This window comes from Heterocephalus glaber, unplaced genomic scaffold (assembly GCF_053883595.1).
Source record: "Heterocephalus glaber isolate CG9 unplaced genomic scaffold, H.glaber_assembly_v1.0 deba00001610, whole genome shotgun sequence".
Classification (NCBI taxonomy): Eukaryota; Metazoa; Chordata; class Mammalia; order Rodentia; family Bathyergidae; genus Heterocephalus; species Heterocephalus glaber.
In genome coordinates this window covers 28,516,408-28,536,073 of record NW_028258381.1, presented here as the reverse complement: position 1 = coordinate 28,536,073, position 19,666 = coordinate 28,516,408, and the positions used below count along the sequence as shown (strand labels likewise).

At 34.9% G+C, this 19,666-nt stretch overlaps 1 protein-coding gene across 1 annotated transcript in view; it reads left to right on the top strand.

Moving 5' to 3' along the window:
* The window catches only part of Sugct (succinyl-CoA:glutarate-CoA transferase), a 743,994-nt gene that overhangs the window by 22,845 nt on the left and 701,483 nt on the right, over positions 1 to 19,666 (top strand). Inside the window, exons 2-6 of the mRNA XM_004840252.4 lie at positions 1,249 to 1,300; positions 1,912 to 1,985; positions 6,784 to 6,869; positions 7,478 to 7,528; positions 19,118 to 19,238. Of these exons, the coding sequence (XP_004840309.1) occupies positions 1,249 to 1,300; positions 1,912 to 1,985; positions 6,784 to 6,869; positions 7,478 to 7,528; positions 19,118 to 19,238 (384 nt within the window). The remainder of the gene's footprint in view (positions 1 to 1,248; positions 1,301 to 1,911; positions 1,986 to 6,783; positions 6,870 to 7,477; positions 7,529 to 19,117; positions 19,239 to 19,666) is intronic.

The window sequence follows — 19,666 nt, the reverse complement described above, 5'->3', positions numbered from 1 at the left end:
AAAAAAATCAGACCCCTCCCAATTTAAAGACCCAATCCAAAAATGGGCACCTGAAATGAATAAAAGCTTGTCAGATGAAGAAATACAAACAACAAATAAATATATGAAAAAAATGTTCAATACCACCGGTCATTTGAGAAATGCAAATTAAAATGCTGAGATCTATCTCACTCATGAAAGAATGGCTGTCATCAAGAAATCAACCAATAACAAATGCTGGTGAGGCTGTGGGGAAAAAGGAATGCTTTTCCGTTGTTGGTGTTGGTGGTAGTGTCGACTGGTGTAATCACTGGCAGTCAATGTGGAGATTCCTCAAAAAAACTGAAACTAGAGGTTCCATTTGACCCAGTTATTCCCCTTCTTCAGATCTTCCCCAAAGAGTTAAAAGCATCATACTACAGTGATATATGCACAGCCATGTTTATAGCAGCACAATTTGTAATAGCTAAATCTTGGAAGCAGCCAAAATGTCCATCAACCAATGAGTGGATAAAGAATATATGTTCTTTATATACAATGGAGTACTATTCTGCTATAACTTTAGACATTTCTAGGTAAATGGATGCACCTTGGGACCACACTTTTAAGTAAATCAGATGCACACGTTTAAATATGGCATTGTTTGTCCTCTGTGGGAAACTGAAAGGATAAATAAAGACCGAAATGGATGACAGATACTGGGAAGAAGGAACAAAATTTTCAAATTGGAAGGAGAACGAGGGAGGGAGGAGGCAGAGGGGAAGGAAGGGAAAAGGAAAAAAAAGAATAGAAGGAAAAAAATGGAAACCAATTTTTGTTAAGGAAGGGAAGAGGAGTTCAAGGGAGGGCAAGAAAATGAGAAAAAAAAAGAATGAAATTATGTACAGGTACAAATTTCCTATGATGAATGTGATAATTGTATATATCACAAGTGTACCAATGAAATTAATTTAAAAATAAAATAAAATAAAAATATATGTCATTGTTTAGTTTACTTTTCACTTTTTTATTACATAAAGTATCTCTAGTGTATATGTGGACTCCAATCATTGGGACTAATCTGTTTTTAGAGGCTTTAATTTTTACAGATTGGTTTTCAATGAGATCAGGGCAAAGTTTCTGTGATGCGTATAAAGTAGAATCATTGTGAAGAAAAATGATAATTTTTGATAGTAAAAGAGATTACTTAGAGCAGAGTATGAAAAATTATTCCTTCTTTACTTTGAAAATTAATAATCATTACTTTTCAAATGTTTTCTGTTTTGCCAGAGACTGACAATGTTAAGCCATTGGTGGGTGTAAAAATCCTGGATCTAACAAGGTTTGTTTTGGTTTATCTACATTTTTGTGATTGGGAAATGTACTTACTTTTTGTGTTATAAGGGATACTTATATGCCTACGTTAAAATTTTAGAGAAGGAAAAAATGAAAAGCAAGAAAAATTCCTGGAATTTCATTATTCTGGGATAATATTACTGTAATATTTATGCATGTTTGTCAATCTATTTCTATATAATTTTAAATAAGAAAAATTGGAACTATATTGAAATTAGTTTTACCCTCATTTAAAACATATTATATTTTGCATATTTTTCTGTTGTTCAAAATTAGACAAAATTATAAGATGATATTGTATTACATAGATGTCATAATGACATAATTATCTCCCAAAATTTCACTTTTATTTATTAAGCTTCCCTGCATATGAATCTTTACCTCAGTTTGTTTCTTTCTCAGGATAGAATCCTAGTAATAGAATGACTGGATCAAAGATGACATACTTTTTTAAAGCTCTTGATATATATGACCAAATTACATTTTAAACAATTTTGATTTTTACCAATATTATATGAACTTACCTATATTAATAGACTATTAAGAAAATAATACAAAAATGTTCAATATGGTTATTTATCATTGTTAACATTGTAGAGTACTGGCGGGACCTTTTGCTACTATGAATTTGGGAGATCTTGGAGCAGAAGTTATTAAAGTAGAAAGACCAGGTAAAAACCTATGGCTTCCTCTAAAAACTAGAGTCAAGCTAATCAATATTTTAGTAATTTTTAACATATCCATTTTAGTGTACCTATAAATTTGATGAAGATATAATTAAAATAAAATGATTATTTTCTTTTCTCTATTCTTTTTTTTCCTATGAACTTCTATTAATGCTCTTTTTATAAGTGCCAAGGACTGAGCTAGGGCTCAAACCTTCTCATACATTTGAAAGCTTCTGTAGAACATATAACAACGATGACAGTGACACAGTGCTCTGCAAAGTTCTCAACCCCTTGTCAATTTTAGTTTAATGTTTACAACAATCCTACAGGCTGATGTTATTATCCTAGTTTATACATGGGAAAATGTAGGCCCAGAAAGTAAAGCAACTTGTTCAAGGCCACACAGCTAATAAGGTGCTCAGCTCTGACCCTGACCCTCCTTAGCCCCACAAAAGCCCTACTGTTGAGACTGATTAGTGATGGTGACCATACCCTAGGAGTATGGGATAAAGGGAAGCAAGGAGAAAGAGGATATGGAAGAAAGAGAGAAGGGAAAAGAACAGCAATCCTTCAAAAAGGAAACCATAGGGGCTGGGGATTTAGCTCAGTGGTTCCAGCGTCTGCCTCACAAGCACAAGGTCCCGAGTTTGATCCCCGGTACCAAAAAAAAAAAAAAGGAAACCAAGTACCACAACCTACATTATTCTTTTCTAATAAAAGGAACATTTTCTCTTTTTATAATTCTTTTCTTCATTTGCAGTGCTGAGGATTGAACCCAAGGCCTCCTACAGGCCAGGCAGATAAACACTCTATCCTGTGCTACATCCATAGGTCCCCCATTTTACAATTTTAATGGTTTTGATGGGGGAAATATCTAACTTTAGATTGATTCCTTTTTTTTAAATGTTTTTCATTCAACATCTTTCTGCTTCTTTTTGCCTCCTTTGTCCAACAAATAAGTATGCTCTACGTACACGATTCTCACTTTTATTTGTTGCCTTCCTAGAATTTTGGTGGTTAGTTCATGGAATTATTGTAAGGTATCTTAGAAAAGTGTCATTGTTGTATGTCCTTTCTCTTCAACAGGCCCTTAAGAGGTATAGACTCTATTCTTTACTATGTCCTGTACATTAACCTATAAATGGTTTATTGTAAAGGTTTCAAGAATAATACTGATAGTTATTATTATTTATGTTTCAAAATCATATCCTTATGAGCCTCAAACAGAATTCTTAGAATAGTCTAGCACTGAATAGTCTGTATTTATCTGTAAGACTCATAAGAGGCTAATTTATAATTATATCAACTTATTAATTTATGTTAAGTGGTAAGGCCTATAAAGATTTAATATCCTCCAAAATAGATCTTACTAAGAAGCAAAAGCAATTAGCAGAAGATTGTCTGATCAGCATGGTGAATACTATTAGATATTATATTTTAATCATATTCATCTGAGCCTGTTCTTATTGGTCTCAGGTGGTTCAAGTGCCTGGTGAGTCCCACTTTCCAGAGATAATGCTTAGTCTCTGTAGTTAGTGATGTTCATTGCTTTTGGTCTTTTCTGGGTACATGCTGAAAATTGTTTACTTTCTAGTTGATCATTTTGTCTTTTTCTCCCCAGTTTCTGTAAAGGTTCTAATTTCCATATTGCCATCTAATTTCAACACCACAGAACTTCTGATTTGAACTTCTGGTTTTCTTGCATCTTCTCTTCATAGAGAGAGCATTTACTGTAATTTCTCTTACAGTTTAAGTTGGTCATCAGGCTGATATTTGTACTTAGGTTAATTTTATAAATCATTATTCCTTATTTACTTACCCCTATTTCCTTTTTGTACATTTTAGGTCCCACTGTGGGAAGACTTTTCTCTGTCTAGGCCTCTGTTACGTCCTAACACCATGCAGTTAGTATCAAGCTTTGTTCACAGCAAATATTTACTGTTCCAATTTTGGCTGGTTAATCTGACTCTTTCTCTTAACCCTCATGTCCAATACATGTTAATGTTCATATGACATATTTAATTGTTTTGGGTTTTTAAGATACTTATTCAACACAGGAGGAAAGTGTTTTAGTAGTATTAAAAGGGACTTGGTAATCTTCCCAAATTTCAGTTGAGTGTTTCTTTGTGTTCACTTCTTCATTTCTTCAGTCAAATAAAATTTGTTTGTAGTTTTCTTAGTACTTAGATTGTTCTCTCTTGCATAATCAAAGAACATATCCAACTTAAGTATACTTTTTCTCTTCTTTTTTTAGAGTTAGTCAATTTGGTGGTGGTGGGGGTAAATCTATAATATATGCAGGGCTAGGCAGAGAACCTGAATGACAGAAGTGAGCTAGGAAGGGTAGCAAATGATACCACTGAAATCCCAGACTGTCCCCACTGGGTGGTGATGAGGTCAGAAAGGCTGATCTTTTGTACACTGCTATGAGCAGTATCTTAACCAGTGCTCATAAGTGATTCAGCAAATCAATGAATGTGTTGAAAAATCATAGGAAAAGGGCAGTCTGAATTTTCACATGACATCTCTAGACTTTGAAAGCTTGGTAGAGTTAAAAACATTAAAAACTGTGGGTCACATAAAACATGTTTCTGAAGTTTCCAATTTTAACCTTAACATTTAGCTTTTCAGTCCTTAGTTTTCTGCTCCTCTAAAACATTGCCAAATCCCAAGGACAGCAGGTCAGGAAAGACTTGGAAGCCCCCACTTTAGATTTCTGACATTATTTCCACCTGAGAGATGAATGCAATCATTTAAAATAAACTATACAGTTTTAGATTTATTCTAGCATTGCTTTTTTTTTTCTGTCCTTTTAAAAAAATTTCATGCATTGGGAGTTTCAAAAACATGGAAGAGGCCAGATTCTCTGGTGACTCTGAGAGGTCCTGTCTGATACTGAAGATCCAGACTCACACATACATTTCCAATGCAGTGAGCCACTGTCTAGCTTACTAGGCAGTTGCCCTTGCAGACCCTTCTAGCTCGTGTCTCCCCCTGGTGTTTTAAGTATGCCATTCTCTTTAGTACTTAGCTTTAAAAAAATTAAAAAAAATTTTTTTTTGCAGTAATATAAATTAAACCCAGGGCCTTTGCACTCAGCTACATCCCATCCCTCTTTTTAAATTTTATTTTGAGATAGAGTCTCCCTTCAGTTGTCCTGGCTGGGCTTGAACTTGTAGTTTGCCCAGAGTGATGGGATTTCAAGCATACATCACTAAGCCAAGCTGGTATTTAGCACTTATTGCTGTCATTATTAGTTCATCTCTAGTTAGAACTAATGTTTCTTTTCTCTCCTCTGACCTGTGTACTCTGTTTCTCTCTCTTTTTTTAGTTCTTTTTTTTTCTTTTTGAGAGAGAGTCTCATTATATAGTTCAGATTGGCCTCGAACTCACTATGTAGCTATTAGCCCAGGCTGGGCTCAAACTTGCAGCAATCCTCCTGCCTCAACCTCATGAGTGCTGGGCTTATAGGTGGGCGCCACCAAGCTCTCTCTCTCTCTTTTAAATAAAGCAATTTATTCTTTAGGCCCCTCCCCCTCAAATTTGTCTCTGTTGGTCAGCTTAGTGGGACGTGCCTGTAATCCTAGCACTCTGGGAGGAGGCAGGAGGATCAGAACCTTGAGCCCAGCTGGGGCAACTTAGCAAGACCATATCTCAAAGTAAGGATTAAAAAAGAGTCCGGGAACGTAGCTCAGAGTGAAGGCCGTGGGTTTAATCCCTAGTAACACATGCATGCACGCACACACATACTCATACAGAGAATTAGCCCTATTTTTTCCTGATCAATTTCAGTGACTAAAGTCTAATAGCTCACAGATTGATTATACTATTTAAATGATTAGAAAAATGGTACTATTTAAATGATCATTTAAAACTTTAACCTGTATTCACAAATTCTTTCTGTTTTTAAAGGGAGGTAGTGATAAATACTTTATTTGTAATTGCCTATATAGACAATAATAGGGATTAGATTTTTATAGCAATATTTACTTGGAACTTATAAAACTTGTAGGTGACACTATTTTGTACCATTTAATTATTGAATCATTTTCTGAGTTCCGGTTACATTTTTCACCGGTTTTAGTGCAAAAACTTTTCCTCTACTTTTCTGGTATTGTCTTTGAATCAAAATGAGTACATTTCAGAATTACTAGGAGAAAATATCCAAAATAAAATACTCTATTTTTGATGGTTTTACACTATTACATTGAAACAAAACCTAGATGATTAAAATTTTATTCTAAAATATTATTTTAAATTAATGACATTTGCTATTCAGTAGCTTCTTTTGCCTTTCCTGGTTGTTACAGAAATATTTTATAGATTCATTAATCACTGCTGTAAACCTAGTTCCAGATGTTACTTTATGATAAAGACTCACATCTTCTGAGTTAAATTACATTCATCAAGACTCTTTTGCAGACTCCACATTTTCTTTGCACATTGAATGCTAGGGAACCATGAAAGAGTTGACTGACTTGCTTGCCAAAAACAAGAGTAATTCCCCCCCGCCCTCTGAAGTTTGCTGTTTATTAAATCTAAAGACTGCCAGTAGGATATTTCCTTCTGGGTTAAACTTTCAACAGTGCAATTTAGCAAAAGAGGATATGGAAGGATCTAATGGTTAACACAAAAAGGTAAAAAGCTTGGCTGTTCTAAGGAGCTCCTATAGACCCCCATGGGCAGAGTTGAGGATTCCACTGGGCTAAGCTGATCTTGTGCAGGTACCTGTGCATCAGGATTTGAAATGATCTATGGTATTTCAAAGCTAAAGACTAATAACTCACATTATTATTTTCAGGAGTTGGTGATGACACACGAACTTGGGGGCCACCTTTTGTGGGCACAGAAAGTACATATTTTCTCAGTGTTAACCGAAATAAGAAAGTAAGGATATCATCTTTTTTGGGTTTATTTTTTGGAATTCTCTTGTAATAACAAAATGTTTGATATCATCATGACTTTTTTGCAGATATAATTAATATTTCAAATATGATGAAATTTTATTACTTCCCCAGATAACAGAAAGAAACAATAATTTTGGTTTTTTTTAACTAATCTTTCTTTTCTACGAAGAAATTTAAAACATTTCATGAGAATTTATAATGGAAACTTTATAAAAGAGAGAAATCAATTGATTTTTTACATATGTTGTTCTTTTAAAAGATGCTAGGGCCAGGGATTTAGCTCAGTGGTGCTGTGCCTGCCTCACAAGTGCAAGGTCCTGAGTTCAATCCCTGGTACCAGAAAAAAAAAAAGATGCTAAATGCCTAACCCCAGTGTTACTGTTGTAAACATTTTCTATAATATTAACTATTAACATAACATCTCCTAATTACAAATAAAATTAATAAAGAATATTTAAGTATTTCTCTATGGGGAGAATAAATTTTCTTTAAGAGGAGAATCTATGATATGCATGGCTTTCTTGTTGGACTGTCAATAATAAAAATGCCTTTGTGATAAAATTTTAATATCTATATTTTGATTTTTAGAGTATAGCTGTTAATATCAAGGATCCAAAAGGTGTGAAAATCGTCAAAGAGGTACAGTATACTCTGTGGAAAGCAACTTACAACCTTGGTTGTAATTAGAGTAAAATATTTTTAAAACTTTATTTCATTGACAATCTGTACTTTTGCTGTAAATGCCATTTAAGAATAGAAGTTGAAATTTTTCAAAAGTATAATGTGCTTTATTATTTCTTGTGTATTGTGTATAATTGTAGTCCTAGCTACCATTGACTGAGTGGCTTTTGAATCAGATCTTGGGCTTAGGCATTTTACTTACATTAATTTCTCTAAGCCTCAGAATTTGCCTTGTAATTGAAGTATTAGAATCCCCAGTATGGGCCAGGGATTTAGCTCAGTGGCACCTCACCTGCCTTGCAGGTGCAAGGTCCTGAGTTCAATCCCCGGTACCAAAAAAAAAAAATCCCCAATTTCATGAAAGGAAATTGAATCGTGTAGAGTCTAAGTGATGGTTCAAAGATTACCTAGCTAATGTTAATTTAAATTTGGCCTAAATCTAACTCTGTATGCAGCAAACCACAATCTAATTTAGTGTGTAAACCAATTATGAACTAATTTAAGAGTATATTCTTGTGGCAGATAGTGAAGTTTCAGCCCATCACAGCAGCCCAAGGGAGCAGAACATGTCCCTGTTGATACATGCCAAATTATAACTAATCAAACTGTTTCTGGATGTCACTTCCTTTTTTTTTCTTTTTGTCTAGAAATACTGTTGCCCATCTTGTTTGATGGAACTCTCTTAATGTTTCCTGGGTTTTTTGTTTTTACTTAAATTTTTTTTATTGGTACATTTTAGGTATACAATACATTTACATTTCTCATTGGGAACTTGTACCTTCACATGATGCATCTTGGTTCTTATTTTTTCCCCATTCCTAGCCCTCCATTCACCCCCTCCACCCTTCCCTATTTAGAAAGACTTTGTTTCCATTTTTTCCATTTCTCATCATTTTTCCTTTCCCTTCTTCCTTTACCCTGCCCCTCCCACTACCCCTACCCCTTTGAACCTTTTCTTCCTATTTTGCATTATCTATTATTCATTCTAATCATTTGTACATTTTAGGTATACAATATAATGACATTCATCATTGGAAATTTGCACCTTTACATAGTCTCTCTTGGTTCTTATTTTTCACCCTTGCCCAGTCCTCCCTTCACCCCCTCCATCCCTCCCTATTTACAAAGATTTTCTTCCTATTTTTCCATTTTCTCATATTAATTCCAGTCCCTTCTTTCCGTTCTCCTAGCTCTCCCACTTCCTTCCCCTTTGCCCCTTTTCTTCCTATTTCACATTATCTATTATACCTTATAGTCCTTATTTACACTTTCAGTTTCTCACACGACAGAAACTATTTGTTATTTACACATGTGCATCCTATTTATTTCACTTAAGAGTATCGCCTCAGTGTGCATCCATTTACCTATAAATGTGTCTAATTTCTCATTTTTTATGGCTGAGTAGTACTCCATTTTATAAAAAACCACATTTTCTTTATCCAGTCTCCAGTTGATGGGCATTTGGGCTGCTTCCAAGTTTTAGCTATTACAAATTGCATTGCTATGAACATGGGTGCACATATATCCCTGTGGTGTGATTCTTTTAATTCTTTGGGCAATATCCCCAGCAGTGGAATAGTGGAGTCAAATGGGACTTCCAGTCCTAGTTCTTTGAGGTATCTCCATACTGATTTCCACAGTGATTGCACCAGTCGACACTCCCACCAGCAGTGGAGTAGGGTTCCTCTTTCCCCACAGCCCCACCAGCATTTGTTATTGCTTGATTTCATGATAGCAGCCATTCTTTCTGGGGTGAGGTGGAATTCCAGCATTGTTTCCATTTGTGTCTCTCGAATGACCAGTGATGTTGAACATTTTTTCATGTATTTATTTGCTATTTCTACTTCTTTGTCTGAGAAATGTCTGTTCATTTCACAGGCCCATTTTTGGATTAGGTCTTTAAATTTGGGAGGTCTGATCTTTTTAAGTTCTTTATAGATTCGAGATAGTCGGCCTTTGTCTGAGGAACAGCAGGCGAAGATTTTTCCCACATTGTGAGTTGTCTCTTCACATTGCTGGTGGTTTCTCTTGCTGTGCAGAAGCTTTTTAATAAGAAGAGATCCCACTTAAAACTTTACATTTTTGCCATCCCAGGCTCCTAGGGCCAAGAAGGTGAGCTGGTCCCAGCACCCAGAAGGAAGCTCCCCACCTCCATCCCAGGCTCCTAGGGCAGTGAAGCTCAGCCAGTCCCAGCACCCAGAAAGAAGCTCCCCCACTGCCATCCCAAGCTCCTAGGGCAGAGAAGGTGAGCCGCATGGGCGCCAGAAGCACCCCCCCCACCCCGTGGAAATGAGAAGACACATAAACAAGTCTCAAAAACAGACTTCCAGATCACCTACAGCAACCCCAAATGGGAAATGAGATGGAACACTCTGATACTTAACCACCTGGACTCCCTGAACTGGCAACAAAAGAGGATCTGGGAAAAATGAAATCAGAAATAATTACTCAGATAACAGCAAAGATTTTGCTCATGGTGCAAGACATGATTAATAAATCTAGAGAGGACACAGATAAAAAAATAGAGGCTCTGAGGAACATGATGGAATCCCAACATAGGAAACAAATGGAATCCATAAAACACATACAAACAGATTTCCAAGAGATTAAAAACTCCATCGAAAGTCTGTGCAGCAGAATGAACCAATGTGAGGATAGAATTTCACATATAGAAGATAAGATTGCAATTAGTGAGGAGGAAAAGAAAAATTGCTTTAAAATTGTAAGGGAACATGAGAAATCAATCCAGCAGCTGCTAGACGATGCAAAGAAGAATAACATAAGACTGATTGGAGTCAGTGAGGAAAGAGGAGAGAGTGCAGATGACATAAAAAAACTCTTCACAGAAGTGATGGCAGAAAACTTCCCAAGGAGGGGAAAAGAACTTGACATACAGATAAGTGAGGCATATAGGACTCCAGCTAGCCTTAATCAAAAAAACTACACATAGGCATATAATAGTTAGGATTCCAGAAATCCAACAGAAGAATAAAATTCTACAAGCAGTGAGAGAAAAGAAACAAATCACATGCAAAGGAAAGCCCATCAGAATCACAGCAGACTTCTCAATGCAAACCCTCAAGGCAAGAAGAGCTTGGAGTGATATATTTCAAGCCCTAAAGGAAAACAGCCTCCAACCCAGATTGATGTACCCTGCAAAACTATCTTTCAAAATTGAAGGAGAAATAAGATATTTCATGATAAAGAGCACCTCAGGAACTTCATGAATACCAAACTGGCACTCCAAACAATTTTAGACAATACCCTAGGAAAAGACAATGAGGATCACAACCCCAGGAAACCCAGCAGAATGAATCCATTGGGCGTGACAAATTAAATGCAAAGGGGGAGAATCCCAACAAAAAGAAAAAGTCATGACAAGGCTTTTAAAACTTTTGACTTCATCTCCCTAATGAGTGTATAATTCAATCTTATCATTGTATTAATTACTATTTTTCTGATTCTAGAATTGCACATCATTCCTTGTGCTGTACTGGCTATTTATCACCTTCTTATGTCTACATTTTAATTGGGTTGTCTATTCATGAGCTCTAAGAATTCTTTATATATTCTGGTCATAGGTTATATGCATTGTAAATATGGTCTGTTTAAGGACTACTTTTCATTTTAATGATGTCATTTAAAGTTCTAAAGTTTGATGGAATCTCATGTATCAATTTTTTTTTCTTTTATACATCATGTTTTTTGTATCCTAGGTAGTTCTTGCCTACCCTGAATTCATAAATATTTTCCCTTATAATTTCTTTTTAAGGTTTTATATTTTAGGCTTTCTTATTTAGGTTCATAGATCCCTTCAAGTTATTTTTATGTATGGAAAAAAAGGGTTGAGGTTAATTTTTTATATACGGATACCAGATATTCTAGTGCTGTTTGCTGAAGACACTATCTCTTCCTCGGCTCTTGAATCGAGTTTATAGTCTATAAAATGCTAATGTTAAATAATCTTTCAAAACTCAGTGGACCATATATGTGTGGTTCTATTTCTAGATTCTCTGTTTTATTCCAATGATCTGTATGTCCTTCCTTACACCAACACTGCCTTGATTACTGTAGCTTTAGAAGAAGTCATAAAATTAGGTACTAAACATCCTCCAACACTGCTTTTGTTTTTGTTTTTGGCTTTTCTGGGTCCTTTGTACTCCTACATAACTTTTAAATTTCAATATCCAATTCTTCATTTATAGCAAGTATACACAGACCTGAATTTTTATATATACCTTGTGTTTTCTAATTCTGCTAAATTCAAGTACATGTTCTAGGGGCTCCTAGAGATTTCTTAGTATTTTCTCTGTAGATGATCATTTCATCTACATATAAAGATTTTGCTTCTACCTTGCCAATCCTGTCCTAATTGTGTCATTTTATTGCCAGACTATTTTGGTTTGGCCCTATGTTTCAAAGTCTAATGGACAGATGAAGAGTAGGCCTATCTGTCCTTGTTCCCCACCTTAAGGAGAAAGCATTGTATCTTCTCCATTCATATAAGGCGTTTTCGCTGGAAGTATGGAGTACATGTCTTTGATCTGTTGAGAAGGTTCTGTTCTACTTCTAGTCTCCTGATAGCTTTTACCATGAACAGCTATAGAATTTAGTCCAATACTCTTTCTCCAACTAGTGACAGGATCATATGGCTTTCTCCTTTCCTCTGTTAAAATGATGACTTTTGGGGGTGGATCTTCCAATGCTGAACCAGCACCGCCATCCCTATAATAAAACCACTTTCTACATACTGCCAGATCTGACTTCTAATAGTTTGTTTTGTTAAACAGATTTCTATCTATGTTCATACTTTTTTCTTCTATTATCTTCATCCAGTTTTAGTATTAGCACAATGTTGATTTCCTAAAATGAGGGGAGAAGTGTTCCTTCTTTTTTCTGCTTTAAATGTTTGATATAATTTATCAGTTAAAATGTTTATGAGCCTGCTGTTGTCATATAGGTAGGTTTGCAAGCTAGGAATATACTTTCTTTAATAGGTGCTATTCAAATTTTATATTTCCTCCAGAGTTAGTTTCATTAATTTGTCTTCTAAGTTACGTCTTAGAAGTTGTCAAATTTCTTTCAAAACAGATTTTTGAAATATGCTTTCTGTATCCTTTTAAATTCTGTAAAGCCTGTGGTAATGTCTCCTAGATCTTAATATTGTAATTTAAAAAATGTATAACTGATATTGTGTAACAGGAAGAAAAGGTCTAAAAGACCAGGGGAATTGGGAGGGGTAGGGGAAGGGAAAAAAGGGAAAGGAAAAAATATGAGAAAAGGAAGACAATGGAAACAAGGTCTTTGCAAATAGGGAAGCATGGAGGGGGTGAAGGGAGGGCAAAGGAAGGGGAAAAAAAAATAAGATCCAAGAGACTCATGTAATGGTACAAGATCCCAATGATGAATGTAACTGTATTTTATACCTAAAATGTACCAATAAAGTTAATGGGGAAAAATAAAATAAAATAAATAAATTAAAAAAAAATAAAGTTAAACCCTAAAAAAAAAACCAAAAAAAACTTTACATTTTCATGAGGGCTTCTCAGTGGGTCAGTGTTCGGTGGAATTCATAAATGTTGCTAATAAGATATCAATGTGGATATGACTATTTTGGGCCTATATGTGTAATTTTGACCAAAATAAATGAATCGCTGGTACTTCCTTCCCACTTTGCTTGGATCCTGCCAGTGTCCTCTACCATATTGTAAAAATTTGAAGTTTTAGTATGGGCTTAATTTCTCCTTAAATCTTATTGATAACAATAAAGTACATTTCAACTCATATTAAACTTGAACAAATTGTTTGGGGACATTTTTATGTCCATTGTTTTTAGCTAGTTATGCCATCTATAAGTTATGCATCTTGCTGCATAGAGGAAAAATTGCCTTTTGGCTAGTCTTGTGTTCTTTCTGTCATGGATTTCTCTTTTAGTCTCAAGAATAGCAAAAGCAACCTCTGCATTCAGACCTTAGTGACTATGATTGTCAATATAATGTGTCCAATTTACAGAAATGGTTCCAAAATATTATGCAAGCAATCAGATGAATACATATGAGATCCAAAAAGTATGACTCCTTTGTCAACTAGGCTGACCAAAACTAGGCTTTATTACAAAATTCTGCATAGAAAATCTATGTTGGAGCCTGGTATTTTCATGGCAATATTATATGATAGTTTTCAAGTATATGTCATCCTGTATTTTAAATAGTTCTGTATGTTAATTAGTAGACAGCCACAATATCCCGATTATGGATATATATTATAGTGAGCCCATATAATGCATGAGCATATAAAAATCATGAGTTTTGTTGCCTTCCAGCATTTTATTATGAAAATTTAAAACATACAGTAAAATTGAAAGAATAATGAACTTTCATTCACCCTGCATTTTTAGCATTTGGCTATATTTGTCTGTTTACACACATACACTCACACATCTAGGCTATGTAAGTGTGTGTTTGAATTATTTAAAAATAAGTAGAAAATATCATGAGACTTTGCTCTTAAATTGTTCAGAATACTTTTCCTATGAATAAGTACAGAATATTTAAAAATCTTATTTTATAGATGAAATGAAAGCAGAAGAGACTCCTAGGGAATTGGAAGGAAGCTGGGGGAGGTGGGGAGAGGAGCAAGAAGAGAGGGTAGAAGGGAGGGTAGACATGACCAATGTGTGATATAGAAGTGTCACAGTAAAACCCATAGATTTGCACAATATATGCATGTTACTAAAACGACTTGTTTTATGATTATTTATAAATGTGGTTAAATTAGTATCATTTCTTATTTTTAGTATCATTTCTTACCCCTACATTTTCTGTCTTGCTGATCCAGTCTGTTTCTAAATTATATCTAGAGACAAACTCATAATTAGGTACTGTGTAGTTCAGATTTATTTTAGATCTTATTTGCTATGTGACTGGAAGGAAGATTTTTCTCTTTCTAAAAGAAAAAAGATGGAGGGAGGTCCTAAAACTCATACAAAAATTATACTTTTTATTCTGGGCAAGACTCTAGAATAGATTAGTAGGTGATTTGTGAGTACCTCGATAAAGAAGAGGTGATTACTAGTAATTAAAAACAAATCTTTTTTCCTCCCTCACTATGTTTTCACTATTTCTTTTTATTTCTGCATTAAGGAAATGCAGTAAATATTTGGTCTACACCCAGGCAGTTGGTTTGTATTCTACTTATAGACAGTATGAGTAATGATGGTGCCAGAATAGCTAGTGTCCTGATTTACACACATATATCCATTCAGAGGGAGTATTCTGACAGCTTGGATTTCAGCACTGCTCCATTTAGAATTTTTATGAATGTATAGGAAACATACATAATTTTGAAGTGAGTGATTATCCTGGAAAAGAGAGAGAGTATCCCAGATGGCAGACTCACTAAGCATCATTATCTCATGAGTGGTTAATATATATTTATTTACATAAATATAAATAGGGAAAGAGTAATTTCTTCCATATTCCCTCTTCTAGGGATATTTTAGCAATAAATATTACAATGAGCAATATGCACTCTTGGATAATCATAAACAAATAGTGGGCATCTTTATCAGTGGAAATCTGTAGTCCACATTTTTCTTAAAACACTGTATGGCCAGATAATATAATACTCTCTGAGCACAGCTCTTCTTAGTTTTTAAAGTTTTAAAATTATACAAGCAATACCTGTTCATGGGTGTATTAATCAGCTTTTCATTACTATAACAAATATGTGATATAATCAATTTATGAAGAGAAAAGGTTTATTTCTGCCCATAGTTTTAGAGGTTTCAGTCTATGATCTATTGGCTGTCTTGCTTTGGGTAAGGCGACACATCATGGTGGGAGTGCATGGTGAGCAAAACTGCTCACTTTGTGGCTAGGAAGTAAAAGAAAGGAAGAGAAATGGGTTGGGTTTTACTATCTCTTTTCTGGGCATACCTACAATGACCTAAAGACCTCCCACTTGGCCCTGTCCCTTACAGGATCCACCACTTCTTGATAGCTCCTGCCTTCCTGAACACTGAGCCTTCCAATACATAGGTGTTTGGGGGATACTTAACATCCTACCTATAGCATAATGGGCAAAAAGATTAACATTTTTATATATCACATCAAACTCTGTCTTACATCTTATATTCTTATCTCCAAGATATCAGAAAATATCATATAGACTGTTTGCATATAATCTACTTTTTTGTTACTTAGTATGTTTTGAATACTTCTCTATTAGCATAACTAATTATTAGAAAAAAGCATGAAATATGCTATTCTCTTATTTAATATATTTGGAATAGTTTTCTATTAGCATAACTTTTTATTACATTTATTTTCTTTTTTCATCAAAACATCAAATTTATGGTCTACTTGAATACTTTGTGTGAATTGAGATGTGACCTAGGATTTTATAGAAATTGAAAAATGCAGATACTTCACATGGTTTAAAACTTTTTTGATTATGGTAAAATATATGCAAATAAAAATTTTTGTTTTATAAGCATTCACTTCAGTGGCATTAATTATATTTACAATGTGTACAACCACCACTACTATTTATTTTTGAAATATTTTCATCACCCCAAACAAAACTTTGTGTTTTTTAAGCAGTAAATCTTCACTTCCTCTTCCATTATTCTCTAGTAATCTGCAATCAACTTTCTATCTGTATGAATTTGCCTATCTTCTTTTTTCTTTTTGAGGCAGTGTCTTGCTATGTAGCCCAGGCTGGCCTTGAACTCATTATGTCGCCCAGGCTGGCCTTGAGCTGTCAGTGATCCTCATGGTTCAGCCTTCTGAGTGCTGAGATTTCAGGTGTGCACAAGCACATTTGGCTTTCCACTTTCTCTTTTATATGTAAGTGGACTCACAGAATATTTGTACTTTTATGTTTGGCAATTTTCACTTAATATAGTATTTTGAAGGTTTATTCATGTTGTAACATGTATCAGAGCTTCATTCCTGTTTATAGCTGAATAACTTAGATCGGTTCATGGACACTTGAGTTGTTTCTACTTTTTAGCTGTTATGAATAATGCTGCTATGAACATTTGCATACAAGTATCTGAATCTCTGGTTGTCTATATTTTAGGAGTGGCATTTCTGGGCCATATAATAATTACATGTTTAACTTTTTGAGAGACCTCTCATAGGGAATTTAAAATTAAAAATATTTAAAGCCATTTAAAGAAGGTACTACATCATGTACCACACAGAGTTGACTAACATAGAAACCTAGATATGATATAGCTTGTTTTCTTTTGTACCTGAAAGAGTGCTATAGAAATGGCAGATAGTGCTTCAGAAAAAATTTGTGGAATAAATTACAGCATAACTGAAGTTTGTGTTTTATTTAGTACTAACACTTATCCTCCAGTTCTACAAGCAATGCTTGGTACAATTGTTAACAGTAAATTAATACTTCTAATGAGACTTATGGTGGAGTATACTGCATTGAGTAGTCCATAGGAGAACCAGCTCAATTGTTAGTTGGCTTCTGCAGTTTGGAAAGGGATCATGTATTGCTTGAAATTTGAGGTACACATGTGCAACTTTTCTGTCTTTGCTGTTGTTTAGATAGGGTGTGAGTGTGTTCCAGTCAGTTCATGTGTTGGAAGTTTGGTCCTCCGTATGTGAGCATGTTGGGAGGTGGTGGAACCTTTAAGAGGTAAAGCCTAGTGTAAAGTGATTAGGTCATTAGGATGCAGTCCTCAGAAGGGATTAAGGTAGTTCTTGTGGGATCCTGGTTGTTCTCATTGCAGGAGTTGTTAGAAAAGAGCAAGCCTGACCTCCTCTCTACTTTCTGGCTTCCCAACTCACTGTGTGATCCCTCCAGCATATATTTTTGCCACTGTGATACTGTTTGCTAGATCTTCACCAGAGCAGAGCTGATCCTGGTGCTATGCTCGTCAACCTCTAAAATTGTGAGGTATATAAACTGTCTCTTTAATGCAGTCCTGGGGATTAATCCCAGGCCCTTGTATGTCTAGGCAAGCTCTCTACTACTGAGCTATAATCTCAGTCCTAAACCTCCTTTCTTTTTTCATTTATGCATTACTGAACCTCAGGTATTTTGTTATAGCCATAAGAAATGAACTAAAACATTGTCCTCTTTCTTTCTTTTTTCCTTTGTGTGTCTTCCTGAGGATTGAATTTTGGGCTTTGTACTATTTCTTAATTTATTTATCATGCCCTCCTGAGAGGTGGTCACCTGGGGCTCTAGTGCCTCTGTTTTAAGAGCTCTGGTGGATGAGTTTCTCTCCTTGATATGCTTCCTAAGAGCTACCTTGGCCCCCAGTTTTGTTGTCTGCCAATTCCATGTATCTGTTTCACGTGTAGTGACACAATAACAGACACTCAGTTTATTTACATGTTTGTATCTAAAGCTTATATTAATTCAACCATGTCCATTTACAGCAGAGGTTGGTAGACTATGTGACCCAAGTCAGGCTAGGTTTTGTATAGTCTATGGATTAGGATTAAGTTTTACACTTTTAAAGATTATTTAAGAAAAAATAAAGCAAAATATGTGACAGAAAACATATGTGGCCTAAAATATTTATTGTAACTTGGTAGAAAAAGTTTGCCCACTCCTGATATAGAGTCTTATTATGTTAGGTTGTATGCATGTGAATATTTCTAAAATCTATGTCAATAAAAATTATTTTTTCTGTAGGACTGATATCAACTTAGGGCCTGTGCATGCTAGGCAAGCATTCAACCACTGAGCCATATTCCTAGCCCTTTATTGAGTAGTTATTAGGCATCTGGATCTATTAAAAAATTATCATAATGGATTTCTCTGGGTGATCTAGTATCATTTTTGTTATGACTTTAAAAATGACTTTGAAAGGTATTTAGTCACAATTAAGATTTTGAAAAAATTAAGATTAAGGTTTACATTAGTTCATTGTCCTCTAATTTCTATGGCATTGCTCTGACAATCAAAATCTGGGTCCTGTTTTTGATAATTACTGGTTCAGTGGGCATGATGTTGAGTTTGAAAAACAAGACTAAACAAAGCAGTGGCTCATTAAAGATGTTTAAAACTCTTTGGAAGGAATGCATTTTAAAAGTATGAAGGCATTTTCAGAATCATGTTTATATATGTTAAGTGCATGTTGTAATGAGGAATGTCATAATAGGGATGGAGAGTAGTGATGACATTGAATTTAGATATTTTGTAAAGGTTTCAAAAGATGTTTTCCTATGTTTTATGTACTTATATTTTAATTTTTTACATATACTTTTGAGAATAGATTTGGACAGACCATGTAGCCTAAAAATTTCTAATATTCAAAGGAAGCAGAATCTATTGCACCATGTTTTTATGTAAAATTTAGTAGCCACTGTTTTACTGACCGTAATGTGTCAAGTAATTGACCCAGGCTTTTATGTTTATCTGTATCTACTTCATCTCTCCTGTGATTTTTCTTAACTGCCACAAAGTGAGAATCAATGTGTTTATTGAAATTGAAATTCTGTCACGTGGGAAAGTTGTTGAAAGTTGTAAAGTCCCTAAAGAAGTCTGATTCATCTTTACCTCTTCCTTCAGCTTGCAACTGTTTGTGATGTATTTGTGGAAAACTATGTCCCTGGAAAACTGACTGCCATGGGTCTGGGATATGAAGATGTAGACAAGGTTGCTCCTCATATCGTCTATTGCTCCATCACAGGTATTTCAACTCTGCACCCAGCTCAGTGAATAGGAATTCCAGGTTCTGCATTTTCTTGCTTCTATAAGAAACTTCTTTGGATTTTAATCATTTGAACCCTTGTTCACACTATCAGTTTCTCACACTACAGTAACTATTCGGTATTTACACATGTGTCCTATTTATTTCACTTAAGAGCATGGCCTTGATATGCATCCATTTAGCTATAAATGACTCTATAGTTTTTCATTCTTTATGGCTGAGTAGTACTCCATTTTATAAAAAACCCACATCTTCTTTATCCAGTTTCCAGTTGATGGGCACTTGGGCTGCTTCCAAGCTTTAGCTATTACAAACTGTGCCGCTATGAACATGGGTGCACATATATCTCTGTGGTATGATTCTTTTAATTCTTTTGGTAAGATACCCAGCAGGGGGATAGCTGGGTC